The following is a 19,093-nucleotide window of genomic DNA, read 5'->3' as shown; positions in this document are numbered from 1 at the left end:
ACACCATAGTACCCTCAATGCTCATCACTAAACACCTCCCTCTACAACTGGATCCTGGACTTCCTGACGGGCTGCCCCCAGGTGGTGAGGGTAGGTAACAACACAAATAATCGGTTCCCTCTGCCACACTGATCCTCAACACTGGAGCTCCACAGGGGTGCGTGCTCAGTCCCCTCCTGTACTCCATGTTCACCCACAACTGCATGGCCAGGCACGACTCCAACACCATCATTATGTTTGCAGACGACACAGCAGTGGTAGGCCTGATCACCGACAACGACGAAACAGCCTATAGGGAGGAGGTCAGAGACCTGGCCGGGTGGTGCCAGAATAACAACCTATCCCTCAACGTAACCAAGACTAAGGAGATGATTGTGGACTACAGGAAAAGGAGGACTGAGCACACCCCCATTCTCATCAACGGGGCTGTAGTGGAGCAGGTTGAGAGCTTCAAGTTCCTTGTTGTCCACATCAACAACAAACTAGAATGGTCCAAACACACCAAGACAGTCGTGAAGAGGGCACGACAAAGCCTATTCCCCCTCAGGAAACTAAAAAGATTTGGCATGGGTCCTGAGATCCTCAGAAGGTTCTACAGCTGCCACATTGAAAGCATCCTGAGCGGTTGCATCACTGCCTGGTACGGCAATTGCTCGGCCTCCGACCGACCACAAGGCACTACAGAGGGTAGTGCGTACGGCCCAGTACATCACTGGGGCTAAGCTGCCTGCCATCCATGACCTCTACAGCAGGTGGAGTCTGAGGAAGGCCCTAAAAATAGTCAAAGACCCCAGCCACCCCAGTCATAGACTGTTGTCTCTACTACCGCATGGCAAGCGGTATTGGAGTGCCAAGTCTAGGACAAAAAGGCTTCTCAACAGTTTTTACTCCCAAGCCATAAGACTCCTGAACAGGTAATCAAATGGCTACCCGGACTATTTGCATTGTGTTCCCCCCCCCCAACCCCTCTTTTTACGCTGCTGCTACTCTCTGTTTATTATATACGCATAGTAATTTTAACTATACATTCATGTATATACTACCTCAATTGGGCCGACCAACCAGTGCCCCCGCACAGTGGCTAACCGGGCTATCTGCATTGTGCCCCGCCACCCACCAACCCCTCTTTTAAGCTACTGCTACTCTCTGTTCATCATATATGCATAGTCTCTTTAACCATAACTACATGTACATACTACCTCAATCAGCCTGACTAACCGGTGTCTGTATGTAGCCTCGCTACTTTTATTGCCTCGCTACTGTATATAGCCTGTCTTTTTACTGTTGTTTTATTTCTTTACTTACCCATTGTTCACATAACACCCTTTTTTGAACTATTGGTTAGAGCCTGTAAGTAAACATTTCACTTTAAGGTCTACACCGGTTTTAATCGGCGCACATGACAAATACACTTTGATTTGATTTGAAGAGTTTAGATATAAAACCACAAGACAGTTGTTTGGTGGGTTATTATAAATCTATTTGATGCCAGGCCTTATGGCGGAGGCATAGCACAAAGTCTTTTTCTACAGTTTTCATAATATTTTGCTTGAGTCATGGTAGAGGAAACATTGCAACACTTGTTGGACTGCCTTGCATGGCTGTTAAATGTCAGGGTGTGTGCAAGCCCCAGTCTAGTTATGCTAAGCCGACAGCTGTGGTGAAACAGATCAACAGGGCAGTGCCCCATGTGAGCCTGTTAGAGAGTACTTTAGAGATGTTAGTTAGAATAGTTCCCAAGGGCTTAGTCCCCTATGGTGACACCAGCAGGGTGCAACAGGCCTAGGCTATGTCTCTGACAGTGCCTCTACGGACACTGGTTAATAACCTTAGCATGAAAAAGACTGTACAGTGTGCATTGGAACAATGCTCCTAATAGTAATCTTATAGTGACTTTTTCGTGTTTAACGATTTGCCTGGCAGAACCTGTAATGTGAGAATCATATGACACGTCATATAGTAGACAATATCTGAGAGCAAACATCCTCCAGACATAGCGCTCATGACAGAACCTCTAGGCTATCAGCCCCAACCTCCACATCCTCCCTCCCGGCAGGATACACCAATGACTGTATATACACGATATATGCAAAAGTATGTGGACACCCCTTCAAAATTTGTGGATTCGGCTATGTCAGCCAAAACAGTTGCTGACAGCTGTGTACAGTCATGCAATCTACACAGACAAACATTGGCAGTCGAATGGCCTAACTGATGAGCTCAGTGACTTTCAGCGTGGCACCGTCATAGGATGCCACCTTTCCAACAAGTCAGATCATCAAATTTTTGCCCTGTTAGAGGGCAACTGTAAGTGCTGTTATTTTGAAGTGGAAACGTCGAGGAGCAACAATGGCTCAGCCTTGAAGTGGTTAGCCACACAAGCTCACAGAACGGGACCGCCGAAATGGTGGCGCGTAAAACTCTGTCCTCAGTTGCAACACTCACTACTGACTTCCAAACAGCCTCTGGAAGCAACATCGGCACAAGAGCACTAATGCTCTTGAGGCTGAAGGGAGGCAAGTCCCCGCAGCAATGTTCCAACATCTAGTGGAAAGCTTTCCCAGAAGAGAGGGGGTTGTTATAGCAGCAAAGGGGGAGACCAACTCCATATTAATGCTAATGATTTTTTGAATGAGATGTTCGACGAGTAGATGTCCACATACTTTTGGTCATGTAGTATGAATGGACAAAGCCATCAATCATGTGACACCATTCATTCTTATATGAATACTCTATAGTACATTAAAGCCAAATGAAGTCGGTTAAGATGACGTCTCATGCTGTTTGAGCTACTCCAGGAAGTGACATTGCAGTCTGCCCCCTCCTCATTGAGTTGAAGGCCGACCGGGTATTTGTACTGTAGCAACTAAATATTATCCTTATAATTTCTTCGGTGTGCTATTTTAAAAATAAATCGGTGCAATGACATACATCTGGTGTATTAGAAGCAATTATTGATGCCATGATTGTCTTAGATGTTTTTTCAATTTACATAAAGTTTGCAATTTTTCCATTCACTTTAATGGGGAACCTGTTTTCTGCTAACAATACCTGCAGTACCGTGGTCGGCCTTGAATTTCTGTGGCTTCAATGAGAGAGGGAAGTCATTCTCTCCTGGAATAGGCTAAACACACCCTCATCCAGTGTTTTCCCTAAGTACATGGAGAAGCCAGCCAAATAGGGAAAAAGTAGCCAGCCAGGGAGTTCCGGCTGGCTACTTTGCAGAACGAGCTCTATTTTGGTAGCCTCTGGTACATTCTAATGGCTTGATTTCATCCCAAATACACTGCACTAAATTATTTAATACTTTAAAGATTTTACTTCCCAGATTGATCAAAAGAGTTGTGGTCTTGAGTAAAAATGAATTCAGTGTGTTCTTCGGATATCGTCTAGGCCTAGCCCTATATGATCAGGACAATTTAAGTAAGATAACCTTTTAACATTAAACCTGTCCTCTTGAGAATAAAGTCATATGTACAGACTGAGAAACAATATAGAATTGCAGGAAAATGTTTTTAAAAATGCAAACATTTTCAGTGGTAAGACCACCCGACATTGTGTAAATATATATATATATCGGATGCCCATGAATAGACCTACAGGTTTTGAAGAATGAAGCAGGTGTTAAAAAAGGGCTTTGCTACACAGAAAGCAGCAGTTGACTACTACATTTTTGACACCTTAATGAAATCAGTAGGCCTATATCAATATCTTTAATAATACCATAGAAGTATCATTACCTTTTATAACCTTCAAATCGGTTATCATATTTTGGTCCAGAATGAGGCTCTCTTAACACAACCTACTGTTCCTGCAGTGAGGATTCAACATCTTCATTGAATGTTTTCAAAATGTAGCCGCAGATAATCGCTAGTACCGGGTGAGACCCCACTTTGCCTCCCAAACAGCCTGAATTCTTTGGGGCATGGAAACGTTGCTCAATTGGTATCAAGGGACCTAACATGCCAGGAAAACATTCCCCATGCCATTACACCACTGCCACCAGCCTGTACCATTGACACCTGGCAGGATGAAGCCATGGACTCATGCTGCTTACTCCAAATCCTGACTGCCATCAGCATGACGCAACCGGGATTATTTTTCCTCTCCTCAATTGTCCAGTGTTGGTGATCGCGTGCCCACTGGAGTGGCTTCTTCTTGTTTTTAGCTGAAAGGAGTGGAACCCAATGTGGTCGCCTGCTGCAATAGCCCATCCGTGACAAGGACTGACGAGTTGTGCGTTCCGAGATGCCGTTCTGCACACCACTATTGTATGGAGCCATTATTAGTCTGTTTGTTGCCCACCTGTTAGCTTGCACGATTCTTGACATTTTACTTCAACCTCTCATCAACAAGCGTTTTTTTTTTCCGCCCACAGGACTGCCGCTGACTAGATGTTTTTGTTTGCCGCACCATTCTTGGTAAACCCTAGACACTGTCGTGCGTGAAAAGCCCAGGAGCCAGGCCGTTTGAGATACTGGAACAGGCGCGCTCAAAGTCACTAAGGTCACTCATTTGGCCCATTATAACATTCATTCGAACAGTAACTGAATGCCTCGATGACCTGCTTTATTTAGCAAGCCACAGTCACGTGACTCATTGGCTGTAGGAGCGAACCATGTGAACAGGGTGGTGTACCTAATAAACTGGCCAAAAACGTGTCCCAATGCGATACCATGGACATAACCATATTGTATGATTTAAAAATAGCGAAGGGATATAAGGAGATTTACTTTATTTAGTCAGATCGACACCTTTTATAAACTAGTCAACATTCGCTGTTCAGTCGCCAATCAAAGGAAAGTAAATAGCCTATGCACCCGACATCCGTGGCTGGCTATATGAAAGTTGAAAAACTCAACATAAAATAAATGAATGTGCCAAAAAACAGTAATTAAGTGGATTTCAACTCATTGTTACCACTTACATTAAATGGGACGTGTAAATTCACTCACAGTAGATGAAGGAGCATCATGCTCTCCCTCCTCCGTGAAATGAAATTTGACTGCAGCCAACCACAGATAACAAAAACAACACAGGTACCAAGCAGCGGGACAGACAGCCGACTGACAAACCAGCAGTGTTTCCAGTTCATCGCTCGCTTTGCGCCTGTCGTATCAATAGATCACTAGAAGATGCATATCGTTCATTCTAGCGGGAGAAGGCTATACAGACTTTTCTGACTAGCAAACTTGAAACTTTTAAAATGAGCAGAAGCCTGAAGTGAAGTGGAAGAAGTGAAGTGGAAAAAGTAGCCGGCCGACAATGAGTCTGTTATCGGCTGTTTAGACGGCGGCTGGCAATTAGGGAAAACAATGCTCATCATCTCACTGTGAGGTAATCATTGGGTCTATATCTATCACCTGACCCATGCCCTGGGCAACGCCCCAAGCTTTCACAGATGAGAACGATACATAATATAAGAACGAATGGCGTTAAAGAGGCTACGTGGGGTTACATGTAAATACACTAGGCCTGTTAGTTACTCCCTCTTTACTTTACTCTGGAGTGGTAGAGGACAAGGAGAAAGGTGAACAGGAATGAATGTAACATTACACTGTAAAAAAAATCCAGTTGTTTTTATGGTAACTTGCTGGCAGCCAGTTAGCTGTAAGTTACTGTAACAAAAAAAACAACAAGTATGTTTTTTACTGTAAATTCGAAATAAACTTTGGTTTAACACTACATATTAATGTAAGCTCCCAGGTAGTTTTTGTTCAGGTAACTTCCATGTAAAAGAACCCATAAATACCAACATGTGAAGATCATAGGAGCATGTCAAAGCTAAGAGTCCATCTTTTTTGGGGGGGAATTATGGCGTATAGCCATTTTCAACCATTTTTTATTAAAAAAATATTGGAATAAGCACAGGCTTTGGTTTCATGTCAAACAGAAGGAAAATTAGTCTTAGAAAACATATTACAAATGATTAGAAATAGAGTTTGGACACACCTACTCATTCTAGAGTTTCTTTATTTTTACTATTTTCAACATTGTAGAATAATAGTGAAGACATCAAAACTATGAAATAACACATATGGAATCATGTAGTAACCAAAAAAAAGTGTTAAAACAAATATATTTTATATTTGAGATTCTTCAAAGTAGTCACCCTTTGCCTTGATGACAGCTTTGGACACTTGGCATTCTCTCAACCAGCTTCATGAGGTAGTAACCTTGAATGCATTTCAATTAACAGATGTGCCTTGTTAAGTTAATTAGTGAAATTTCTTGCGTTTGAGCCAATCAGTTGTGTGTGACAAGGTAGGGGTGGTATACAGAAAATGGTATTTTACCAAAATAAGGCTAAGTTTATATTATGGCAAGAACAGCTCAAATAAGCATTGAAATGACAGTCCATCATTACTTTAAAACACGAAGGACAGTCAATCCAGAAAATGTATAGAACTTTGAAAGTTTTTTCAAGTGCAGTCGCAAAAACCCTCACGCACTATGATGACACTGGCTCTCATGAGTTCCGCCACAGGAAAGGAAGATCCAGAGTTACCTCTGCTGCAGAGGATAAGTTCATTAGAGTTAACTGCACCTCAGATTGCAGCCCAAATTAATGATTCAGACTTCAAGTAACAGACACATCTCAACATCAACTGTTCAGAGGAGACTCTGTGAATCAGGCCTTCGTGGTCTAATTGCTGCAAAGAAACCACTACTAAAGGACATCAATGAGAAGAAGAGACTTGCTTGGGCCAAGAAACACGAGCAATGGACATTAGACCGGTGGAAATCTGTTTTTTGGTCTGATGAGTCCAAATGTTTGATTTTTGGTTCCAGCCAGCGCGCGTTTATGAGACGCCGAGTAGGTGAATGGATGATCTCCGCATGTGTGGTTCCCACCGTGAAGAATGGAGGAGGTGGTGTGATGGTGCTTTGCTGGTGACATGGTCTGTGATTTATTTAGAATTCAAGGCACACTTAACCAGCATGGCTACCACAGCATTCTACAGCGATACCTTCTGGTTTGCACTTAGTGGGACTATCATTTGTTTTTCAACAGTACAATGACCCAAAACACACCTCCAGGCTGTGTAAGGGCGATTTGACCAAGAAGGAGAGTGATGGAGTGCTGCATCAGATGACCTGGCCTCCACAATCACCCGACCTCAACCCAATTGAATGAAGGAGAAGCAGCCAAGTGCTCAGTATATGTGGGAACTCCTTCAAGACTGTTGGAAAAGCATTCCTCATGAAGCTGGTTGAGAGAATGCCAAGTGTGTGCAAAGCTGTCATCAAGTCAAAGGATGGCTACTTTGAAGAACCTAAAATATATTTTGATTTGCTTAACACTTTTTTGGTTACTGCATGATTCCATATGTGTTATTTCACATTTTTGATGTCTTCACTATTATTCTACAATGTAGAAAATAATAAAAAATAAAGAAAACTCCTTGAATGAGTAAGTGTCCAAACTTTTGACTGGCACTGTACATCAAAATAAAACATTGGCTTGTGTCTTGGAATTCCGTTACCAAAAACCCACATATCTTTACGATATGTTCTAAATGTTCTCCCATATAAGGAGGGAGGATAATTAAGAAGTAACAAGGTAGACCTATCAATTAGTTGATGTTTTTACTGATAATAATTCATAAAAATAATTGATAAGTGACTAAAACAGGAAATTATTTTACCAAATCAGAAGTTCAGAAAAAAAAATTGTAACAGAATTTCTGCAGTCCCTCTCCTTCCCTTTACCAACCTCCCTCTCTCTTACACCTACCCATGAGCCCCCTGTCCACAGACATCGTTTTTTGGTCTGGTCCCAACCAGCCTTGATTTCAACGTCCACAGACATCGTTTTTTGGTCTGGTCCCAACCAGCCTTGATTTCAACGTCCACAGACATCGTTTTTTGGTCTGGTCCCAACCAGCCTTGATTTCAACGTCCACAGACATCGTTTTTTGGTCTGGTCCCAACCAGCCTTGATTTCAACGTCCACAGACATCGTTTTTTGGTCTGGTCCCAACCAGCCTTGATTTCAACGTCCACAGACATCGTTTTTTGGTCTGGTCCCAACCAGCCTTGATTTCAACGTCCACAGACATCGTTTTTTGGTCTGGTCCCAACCAGCCTTGATTTCAACGTCCACAGACATCGTTTTTTGGTCTGGTCCCAACCAGCCTTGATTTCAACGTCCACAGACATCGTTTTTTGGTCTGGTCCCAACCAGCCTTGATTTCAACGTCCACAGACATCGTTTTTTGGTCTGTTCCCAACCAGCCTTGATTTAAAATGTCCACAGACGTCTAGACCAGCCTTAATTTGGCCCAAACATATAATTCCATTTGGTCCGGACCAAATCTGAACTAATCATAGATGTCCATGTTTCACAAGTTTGGACGGAACAGTACAGTACAGTGGAGCACAGTACAGTAAAGAGCGGTCCAGTATAGTTCAGTACATTCCTGTACTGTACAGTAGAGTAGAGGAGTACAGTACACAGTTGAGCACACGAGTTGAGAAACACTATAATGTACTGAAGTATACTCTACTATACTGAACTCTACTGCACTGTGCTGTACTTTGATGTTTGTTTCACAGGTTTGGACATCTATGATTGATTCACATGTGGTCCAGTCCGGACCAACCAAATTAGGTCTTGTTTGGTGGCGGAGCTCATTAAAATAATAAAATAAAAATATTATTTGTCACATGCGCCGAATACAACAAGTGTAGACCTTATAGTGAAATGCTTACTTAATAGCCAGTGTATAGAATAATACCCAAATATGCAATCTACCAATGAATATGTTTTTGTAAAATGTTCTGTTTAAATTGTTAAGAGTAGTCCTTATGCATAGAGCTTGAAATCAATGGTTTTTGTTTGGCATACATTTTAAGTGAAAAATCTGAGTCTCAGCACAATTCCATTAGAGTGGAATTGCCCTACATTAACCTCACATCCCAAGACAAGTAGATAATTGACTGAATTTGATAATCATAAGAGGACAGACCTTCGACAAGACAAGTGGGAGTCTTATGGCAATTCGTCTAAAAGAGAGAAATTCCCCAGAACTAACTTTGTCATCACTACAAACACCATACGTCTGTTCTGTTTGCAGTGATGAATGTTTGTAGCATTAGGCTACCAACCCTGCAATACTGTTTGTATTGGCTTCCTACCCAAACCACAGTGGCCTACTACCTTGCTCAACCAGCCGTGTTCTCAATCGCCAGTAAAGAAATGATTCATTCCAGAATCCAGACAAACACATAAAGCTGCAAGGCCTATGAATACAGGGTACCTAATCCAGCTAGCAGGAAAACAACCTTGTTTGAATAACATTCAGTGCAGAGCTGGAGCAAATCGGCTTTCAGTATTGTAACTGTAAATGAGGCCACATTTGTTCTTCAATATAGTTCTCTACTACAGCATAAGGATTTGTCACGATGGCTGTTAACAGGTTAGCTGTGATGTCAGTGAGCTAGAAAACAACAGCCCATCTATGAGATAACTATCAGTTATGAAAAACAAATAGCAGACCTATAGGGCTCCTGAGTGGCACAGAGGTCTAAGGCACCGCATCTCAGTGCGAGAGGTGTGACTACAATTGACACAATTGGCTAAGCGTCGCCCGGGTTAGGGTTTGGCCGTCATTGTAAATAAGAATTTGTTCTTAACTGACTTGCCTAATTAAATAAAGGTTAAATAGTAGGTAGGGATGTGCATCTTTCAAGATGATTCGTACATATCATGGAACCGATACAATGCAGGAACAATACGCTTTAGTTTGAAATGATTCGAAGCGATGTGGTATGATTAAACAAACAAATCAATGAGATTCGGTTCAATGTACTAACATTTGATGAATAAACATTAATTTACCATACTAAATTAAAATCTGCTTCTGATGGAGTTCATAAGCGGGATCTGTTTGAGCTGACCTCTGTCTGCCTGTGGTAGTGGGCATCTACCACCCCACTATTAGATTAGGGGGAGGCAATGAATGCTTTAAACCATCACCCACTTAAAAGTGAGCTAGTAATGTATCAATATGTATCTTTACAAATTAGACATGACATAGCCAATGAATATATAGCACAACTTTGGATTTCACCCAGTCTCAAAATGGAATGGTTTTGACCGTTTGGAAGTTTCTATGGAGTGAGCACCTCCCGTTTCGACAATGCAGTGTCGCTTCCCTCGCAAAAGTGATGATGGCTGTCATCACTATGAAATTATCAACTTTACCCTGTATATCTAAAAATGACCATATACACTGATTGCATAAAGCAAAACTACCAAAACTATTACTGATGGTGAACCTGATTCAAATCAAATCCTGTTCAGCATTTGGGCTATTAGCCAGATGAGTTGTGTCTCTGGTACCTTACTTATATTCCGGTAAAACACCACTTTCAACAGCGCATTTGATATCAATAACCTATCAAATCAATTGGCCGTCACTCAATAATAAAGCCTAATATTGCGCAATCCATTTAACAAGCATTTGAATGCTGAAGGTGCAGCGCAGATGTGCAAGATCAGGAATAAGTTGGTCAGCGCATGAAGCAGAGCACAGTGCGCAGTGTGACTAGGCTGCTGATATTGAGGTTGTCACAAAATATGAGGTATTTTTAGAAGGTAGAAAAAAAAGTAAAATGAGCAAAAACAAATTGGGAACCAATGATTCGTGACGTTTTTCTGACAGAGTATATAGATTTGGATCGGTTAAGGGTTCCACGGACAGATGCATCTTAAAAGGTCCTTAACTGTTGTTCTGGGATTGATTTGCACTTTTCGCACCAAAGTACATTCATCTCTAGGAGACAGAACACGTCTCCTTCCTGAGCGGTATGACGGCTGCGTGGTCCCATGGTGTTTATACTTGCATACTATTGTTTGTACAGATGAACGTGGTACCTTCAGGCGTTGTGGAAATTTCTCCCAAGGATGAACCAGACTTGGTTCACGAACCAGGAGGTCTACAATTTGTTTTTATAGGTCTTGGCTGATTTCTTTTGATTTTCCCATGATGTCAAGTAAAGAGGCACCGAGTTTGATGGTAGGCCTTGAAATACATCCATAGATACACCTCCAATTGACTCAAGTTATGTCAATTAGCCTATCAGAAGCTTCTAAAGCATGACATAATTTTCTGGAATTTTCCAAGCTGTTTAAAGGCACAGTCAACTTCTGATCCACTGGAATTGTGATACAGTGAATTAATTATAAGTGAAAAAATCTGTCTGCAAACAATTGTAGGAAAAATGACTTGTCATGCAGAAAGTAGATGTCCTAACTGACTTGCCAAAACTATAGTTTGTTAACAAGAAATTTGTGGAGTGGTTGAAAAACAAGTTAATGACTCCAACCTAAGTGTATGTAAACTTCCGACTTCAACTGTATATGTATGCAGCCTCCTCTGTTTTACAGAGACTGGACTCTGTTAATGCATCCTTGCACTTTATATATTTTTTTTTTCTCAATTTTACTCCCTTTTTCTCCCCAATTTCGTGGTATCCAATTGTTAGTAGCTACTATCTTGTCTCATCGCTACGACTCCCGTACGGGCTCGGGAGAGACGAAGGACGAAAGCCATGCATCCTCCGAAACACAACCCAGCCAAGCCGCACTGCTTGTTAAACCTCTTATGGCTGCAGGGGCAGTATTGAGTAGCTTGGATGAAAGGTGTCCAGAGTAGAGGTCGACCGATTATGATTTTTCAACACCGATAACGATACCGATTATTGGAAGACCAAAAACCTCGATACCGATTATTGGAGGACCAAAAAAGCCGATATCGATTAAATCGGACAATTTTTATTTTAATAATGACAATTACAACAATACTGAATGAACACTTATTTTAACTTAATATAATACATCAATAAAATCTATTTAGCCTCAAATAAATAATGAAACATGTTGAATTTGGTTTAAATAATGCTAAAACAAAGTGTTGGAGAAGAAAGTAAAAGTAAACGTTTAAGTTCCTTGCTCAGAACATGAGAACATATGAAAGCTGGTGGTTCCTTTTAACATGAGTCTTCAATATTCCCAGGTAAGAAGTTTTAGGTTGTAGTTATTATAGGAATTATAGGACTATTTTTCTCGATACCATTTGTATTTCATATACCTTTGACTATTGGATGTTCTTATAGGCACTTTAGTATTGCCAGTGTAACAGTATAGCTTCCGTCCCTCTCCTCGCCTCTACCTGGTCTCGAACCAGGAACACATCGACAACAGCCACCCTCGAAGTAGCGTTACCCATGCAGAGCAAGGGGAACAACTACTCCAAGTCTCAGAGTGAGTGACGTTTGAAACACTATTAGCACACACCCCGCTAACTAGCTAGCCATTTCACATCGGTTATACCAGCCTAATCTCAGGAGTTGATGGGCTGGAAGTCATAAACAGCTTGAAGCGCAGCGAAACGCACGAATGTGCTGTTTGAATGAATGCTTACGAGCCTGCTGGTGCTTACCATCGCTCAGTCAGACTGCTCTATCAAATCATAGACTTAATTATAACATAATAACACACAGAAATATGAGCCTTAGGTCATTAATATGGTCGAATACGGAAACTATCATTTCGAAAACAAAACCTTTATTCTTTCAGTGAAATACGGAACTGTTCTGTATTTAATCTAACGGATGGCATCCCTAAGTCTAACTAGGCAAGTCAGTTAAGAACACATTCTTATTTTCAATGACGGCCTAGGAACGGTGGGTTAACTGCCTTGTTCAGGGGCAGAACGACAGATTTTCACCTTGTCAGCTCGGGGGACACTATATAAAGGTCAAATAAATAATAATAATATGAATGTTCAGAAAGAGAGCAGTGGGTATTGCTGGTTAGTAAAAGGAATAGGCTACTTTAAATTATTTAGGCTATAGGCCCACGTAGTTTATAAACTGTTCATTAATTAATATTGAGTTGAAAGGAAAAAGAAGGAGACACAAGGCCAGGGTTTCCTAAACTCTGTCCTTAGGACCAATAGGGGTTCACGTTTTGGTATTTGCCCTAGCACTGCACAGCTGATTCATCAAGCTTTGATAATCGGAATCAGTTGTGTAGTGTTCGGGAAAAAACAAAAACATGCACCCCTTGGGGTCCCGAGGTCCGAGTTTGGGAGATGCTGCACTAGGCCCTCCATGGAATGAGTTTGACACCCCTGGCATACAGGAAAGAGATAAACTAGCTATAAAATGGGTCTACAGAAAAAGCTTGTCAAAAGGTTATCAGTCATCTATTGCAATTACCAAAGTCAACCCACACTGCCAAGTACCTAAACTTCCCTCCCTCCCTCTCCCTTTTACTATTTCTCAACAGTCACCTCCCAGAAGGTCATAATGACAATTATCTAGATTCTAAACTCACATTCGTAATGCTCTAATAAGATCCTACGATATCATTGGGTACATTTCAGTCCTGTCATTTCCTCATTGAGCATTGTGTAAGTCTATTCTCAAAGTTCATCAGAGAATGGATTCATATTTCATTAGACAACACCATTCTGTATACATCTGGCCCCTCTTTGGACACTGTGCTTACACACCTCCAAACGAGCTTCAACGCCATACAACACTCCTTCCGTGGCCTCCAACTGCTTTTAAATGCTAGTAAAACTAAGTGAATGCTCTTCAAACGATTACTGCCCGCACCCTCCCGCCCGACTAGCATCACTACTCTGGACGGTTCTGACCTAGAATATGTGGACAACTACAAATACCTAGGTGTCTGGTTAGACTGTAAACTCTCCTTCCAGACTCACATTAAACATCTCCAATCCAAAATAATCAGCTTCCTATTTCACAACAAAGCCTCCTTCACTCATGCTGCCAAACATACCCTCGTAAAACTGACTATCCTACAGATCCTTGACTTTGGCGATGTAATTTACAAAATAGCCCCCAACACTCTACTCAGCAAACTGAATGTAGTCTATCACAGTGCCATCCGTTTTATCACCAAAGCCCCATATACTACCCACCACTGCGACCTGTATTCTCTCATTGGCTGGCACTCACTACATATCGGTCGCCAAACCCACTGGCTCCATGTCATCTACAAGTCTTTGCTAGGTAAAGCCCTGCCTTATCTCAGCTCACTGGTAGCAACACCCACCCGTAGCACATGCTCCAGCAGGTACATTGCACTGGTCATCCCCAAAGCCAACACTTCCTTTGGCCGCCTTTCCTTCCAGTTCTCTGCTGCCAATGACTGGAACGAATTGCAAAAATCACTGAAGCTGGAGTCTTATATCTCTCTCTCTAACTTTAAGCATCAGCTGTCTGAGCAGCTTACTGATCACTGTACCTGTACACTGCCCATCTGTAAATAGCACACCCAACTACCTCATCCCCATATTATTACTCACCCTCTTGCTCTTTTGCACACCAGTATCCCTACTTGCACATCATCATCTGTACATCTATCACTCCAGTATTAATGCTAAATTGTAATTATTTTTGCCTCTATGGTCTATTTATTGCCTCCCTCCCTACATTTGCACACACTGTACATAGATTTTCTATTTTTCGTTTCCTTTGGGTTATTGACTGTACGTTTGTTTATGTGTAACTCTGTGTTGTTGTTTTTGTCGCATTGCTTTGCTTTATCTTGGCCCGGTCGCAGTTGTAAAATGAGAACTGGCTTACCTGGTTAAATAAAGATGAAATAAATCAAATAAATAGAAGCTTGTTAAAACACCTAATCCTTACACCTCCTAGGTCCAACATTAAATGACACCTCTGCTGTTCCTTTAACAGTGTTTATAGAAGACAGAGATCTATGCATCAGATGAAATATCTCCTGCAGTCTCCATTAACCACATAGGCAGTCAATTTAGATTCAGGTGAGTAATGATGAAGAAACCAGAATTAGTCTTCTGCCGAGTCATAATTTACAACTGAAGCAGAGGCAGTCTGTTAGAGCAGATTCAGGGATTATTGAAGAATGTCTGAGAATATACATGGAACTCACAACTCCCTATTGGACTCACACAGACACATGATAAACAGTCTCACTGTAAATATGCACGCGCACACACACACAGTGATGACCGCACATGTCTTTACAGGAAAAGCCATGACGGTCACCTTAAACCTTCAGACTCAGATTACAGTATCATCTCATCGTCCTTCGCCTGGCTCTCTTCCCAAACCACTGACAGCAGCCACACAGAGACTGGGGTCCGGTTACTGCCTGTGGACCACAGACACTGGTATTCCTGAACATGAAGGGGGGAAGTGGGGGGACAGCAAGCTGCATGGACAGGTGGTGTCTCACACACACACACACACACCTCGTAAGACAGATAGGATAACCTGAGACCAGTCAGGCTTTCTGTGAGGAGAGAACAGAGAGCAGGTCTGTTCTGCAGGGGTGAATAAAACAATACTAGCTAGCTGGGTCTGTTGTCCTCTGCCACAGCTGCTTTGCTAGATAGTGAAGTCAGTGCAATGGAACACCTGTAATGAATTAATTCATGACATTATGAATTAATTCAATTTTATTTTGGTGTCAAATCGCCAGTTGGCAACCCATCCCTTATGGCATTAATTGACACAAACAAACATTACAATAAATCACTGTGAAAATTCAGTGCAAATTCTTCTGTAATGGTCAAAGCCATACTCTAATTAAATTGTCTAATTAGTGGGGTTTTAAATTAATACTAGACAGACAATCCCAGCTGTGGATCTGCTGGATTGGTTCTCAAATAGACCCAAAATGAGTGGGGGGGGATATTCTGTGAAAATTGGGCCATGGAAAATGACAGAGGAAACAATCACACCCCTTTTCATGGCAACACATAGCCTATACATCAGGCTTTGTCCCAATGACAAAAAGTAGGCCTGTACCATGGTAGTGAAAGCCCACACTATACATGTTATCAAATACCCTTTATTACCCTACTATAAGTCTACAGTACATGTTATTTGATATTCATTTCAAGGTGTCGCCATGAACTCATACAACACTGAGCTGAGTAAAACCTGATCTTCAACTGATTATGAACGCCTGAAAAGTAAAATTACCACATAATTTTGTCAGTCCCTGAGAAGAGACAAAGTCAAAATAGACACCAATCTATGACTTAATCGTCATGGCAACCCAGCACTCAGCTCTCTGTCTCAACAATGTGCGATTATTCTGAGAGTGATGAGGGATAAAGAGTTAAACAATCAAAAAAGCAACTGAAGAAGCTTTTCTCAAGAAATGGAAAGCCAAGGAAACAACTTACGAAGAAGAGAAGAAAATATATTAGAAATCAAGAAAGGAAAATATTGGAGCTGGTCTAGGCTACTTTGTGTGTGAACCATCACCTCTTTTCAACAAACGAAGGAAAAAGAACATGACCTGCCTAAAAAGAGCATCATCAGTGGTCTGACAGTTAAGAAGGAAAAAGTCTTACCGGGTACATCGTACCACTTTGCCCCGTTGACGATGCCATCCTCAAAAGTTTCATCGGGGGTATCTGGGCACTTGGGTTCCCCGGTCCTCATGACGGGGTGGTTCTTGGCGTAGGTCAGCGCCAGGTGTTTAAACAGGTTGTCGTCCACAGAGCTGCTGTAGTAACCCTGCATCTTGTGGGAGGCTGAGTCATCAAAGGGGTAGCTGGCCACCACAGTGCCACCATGCAGGTTCCCTGACAGGACAAACCTGGAGGGACATAACAACACAATGTTATCAGGAGGCAGGGGATATATAGTAAGCCTGGTATCTACTGTCTGGAGTCTACATACTATTGTCAAGGCCAAGGGGGGAAACCTTTCACTATCCAAGGCTGATCTGAAGTACACACACGAGCACGCCCCCATTCACATCGATGGGGCTGTAGTGGAGCAGGTCGAGAGCTTCAAGTTCCTTGGTGTCCACATCACTAAGGACCTATCAAGGTCCAAACACACCAACAAAGTCGTGAGGAGGGCACGACAACGCCAATTCCTCCTCAGGAGGCTGAAAAGATCTGGCATGGGACCTCAGATGCTCAAAAAGTTCTACAGCTGCACCATCGAGAGCATGACTGGTTGTGTTACCGCTTGGTATGACAACTGCTCAGCATCCGACCGCAAGGCGCTACAGAGGATAGTGCGTACGGCCCAGTAAATCACCAGGGTCGAGCTCCCTGCCATCCAGGACCTCTATACTAGGCGTGTCATGTTTTTCAACAGCTGTTTGTTTAGTGACAGCTGGAAGGTATAGTGCTTGTTTTGACAGGTCTTTAGACAAAGGTGGCCAGCCTAAAGTTGTATGGCAGGCTACTTATGTTGGCCTATTGGAGTCTAATGTTGATCAAGGGCATTCCCAAAGGTTAGCTGGCAACAGTGGGCCATTAGGTAAATGGAGAGATCCTTCGCAGGGGAGGTGGTATTTGGGGTCCATGAGGAGGTGCTTAAGAACAATAGGAACAACGACAGATGCAGGCTGCCAGTAAATATCTTGGGTGTAGCAGTTACCATTTGCAGTAAGCAATGTCTGTGGAGCCCAGGGTCCTAGAGTTCCGCAGTCACTTCATATTTTTTACTTAACCGACCTGGAAGAACAGGTGTGTGATGTGTTGAATTTAGGCAATCAATCACCTCAGTTTGTCAGGTGTGGTGCCTATGTCGGAACAAAACTCTGCAGTACCTGCACCCGCCACTCCAGGAAAAGGGTTGCCTACCCCTGGTGTAGCCCATACATTTGAGCCATCTGAATTAGGTTATAAACAATGTGAGCTAAACAAACACAAAGAATGTTGTATGTAGGTCTATGTAAATAGACGAGAGAAATAAATAAATACTTTTTCTCCAGGATCCATTTAATGACAGCTGTAACCTCTGGAACATCGTCTTGCTGGACGTTGATTTTGTCAAACTGGTCAGGAAAACTTCTATTGAGGTCCATGTTCTTGGCGTTGGAACGACCCCCAGCGTCGCCACTACAGTCCCCCTCTCTGGACCTTTCGAACCCGTCTGGGTTCATACTGGGCATAATGTAAATATCCGTGCTCGTCAACAACTCCGTGATACGCGAGTCCTCTCCATACCTCGTCAGTAGGTAGTTCACAAGGTACACCAACACCTGCCTCGAGATAGTTTCGTCCCCGTGCATGTTCCCCACGTATTTACATTTGGGTTTTCCTGGTACGTCAGCGTTGGGGTCCTTTGTGATTCGCATAACCCACAACTCCCTGCCCTGCACCGACTGGCCTATACTGGACAGGTTGGAGATGTAAGGGTATTTCATGGCCATGAACTTCAGTAGCCGGGTCATTTCGACATAATTGTAGTATTTTGTATAGTCTTCTACCTCCACTTCCGCGAAGGTGTTGCTTCTGACAAGCCTCGCCTCGCCGACGCTGAGAGCCGTGATGGGGCCAACAACAAAAAGGAGGAAGACGAAAAGTAAGACGCATAGTTTCGGCGCTGTATGTCGATGCTCAAGCAAATATGTTGCCATGTTTCCTACTCTCCTACCTCTTGAATATCCAGTCTCGTGAAATAAAAAGGTCAACGATTAGAACATTGCTATCTAGCTAACCTAGAGTATTGTCTCTCCGGTCAGCCTGCCTGTATGCATTCAACTTCCCGTTAAGCTTTCATAGGGGCGGGGCTTTGGTTTGATGTCACTCTTCTTTTATTTTTAAATAATATATTTATTACAATAAAAAAATCAAATAAAAAAGACAGCAATACTAACGATGACATTCATTGTACTGTTGAATGGGATGGCCAATTTAGAGGACAAAACAAAACTTAACTCACACATACACAAAATAAAACAAAATCCTATTAGGTGGTACATGTATAAGAAGACAGCATATAGTCATTACAAGCAGTGTAGTTAAGCCAAAAATAAATATTGAGTGGAGTACAGCACAGAGTAGCAGCAGATCGTCAACCCAGTTATGAAGCGGGACTAGACCATTTATCCAGTATCGGCTGCCATATTTTGTAAAACATTGAACTTCTATTGGAGGTATTGTATTGAATCTTTTCCATATGTATTGCATTCCCTGAATCCTGTAACCACATTTCAAAGGTAGGTGCAGTCTCCAGTTTCCAAAATTGCAATATGAGCCTTTTGGCTAATAGAGTACAAAGAGAAACAGCTTTCCCTTCGTGGTTATTCCCA

At 42.3% G+C, this 19,093-nt stretch overlaps 1 protein-coding gene across 1 annotated transcript in view; it reads right to left on the bottom strand.

Moving 5' to 3' along the window:
* The window catches only part of LOC139382951 (carboxypeptidase D-like), a 42,689-nt gene extending 24,128 nt beyond the window's left edge, over positions 1 to 18,561 (bottom strand). Inside the window, exons 1-2 of the mRNA XM_071127225.1 lie at positions 17,760 to 18,561; positions 16,389 to 16,636 (exon numbers count right to left, since the gene is read on the bottom strand). Of these exons, the coding sequence (XP_070983326.1) occupies positions 16,389 to 16,636; positions 17,760 to 18,418 (907 nt within the window). The 5' untranslated portion in view covers positions 18,419 to 18,561. The remainder of the gene's footprint in view (positions 1 to 16,388; positions 16,637 to 17,759) is intronic.
* Positions 18,562 to 19,093: the final 532 nt, after the last annotated feature.

This window comes from Oncorhynchus clarkii, chromosome 24, assembly GCF_045791955.1.
Source record: "Oncorhynchus clarkii lewisi isolate Uvic-CL-2024 chromosome 24, UVic_Ocla_1.0, whole genome shotgun sequence".
Taxonomy (NCBI): Eukaryota; Metazoa; Chordata; class Actinopteri; order Salmoniformes; family Salmonidae; genus Oncorhynchus; species Oncorhynchus clarkii.
Note: the sequence above shows the minus strand (reverse complement) of the source record. Positions and strands in the feature narration are given on the sequence as shown.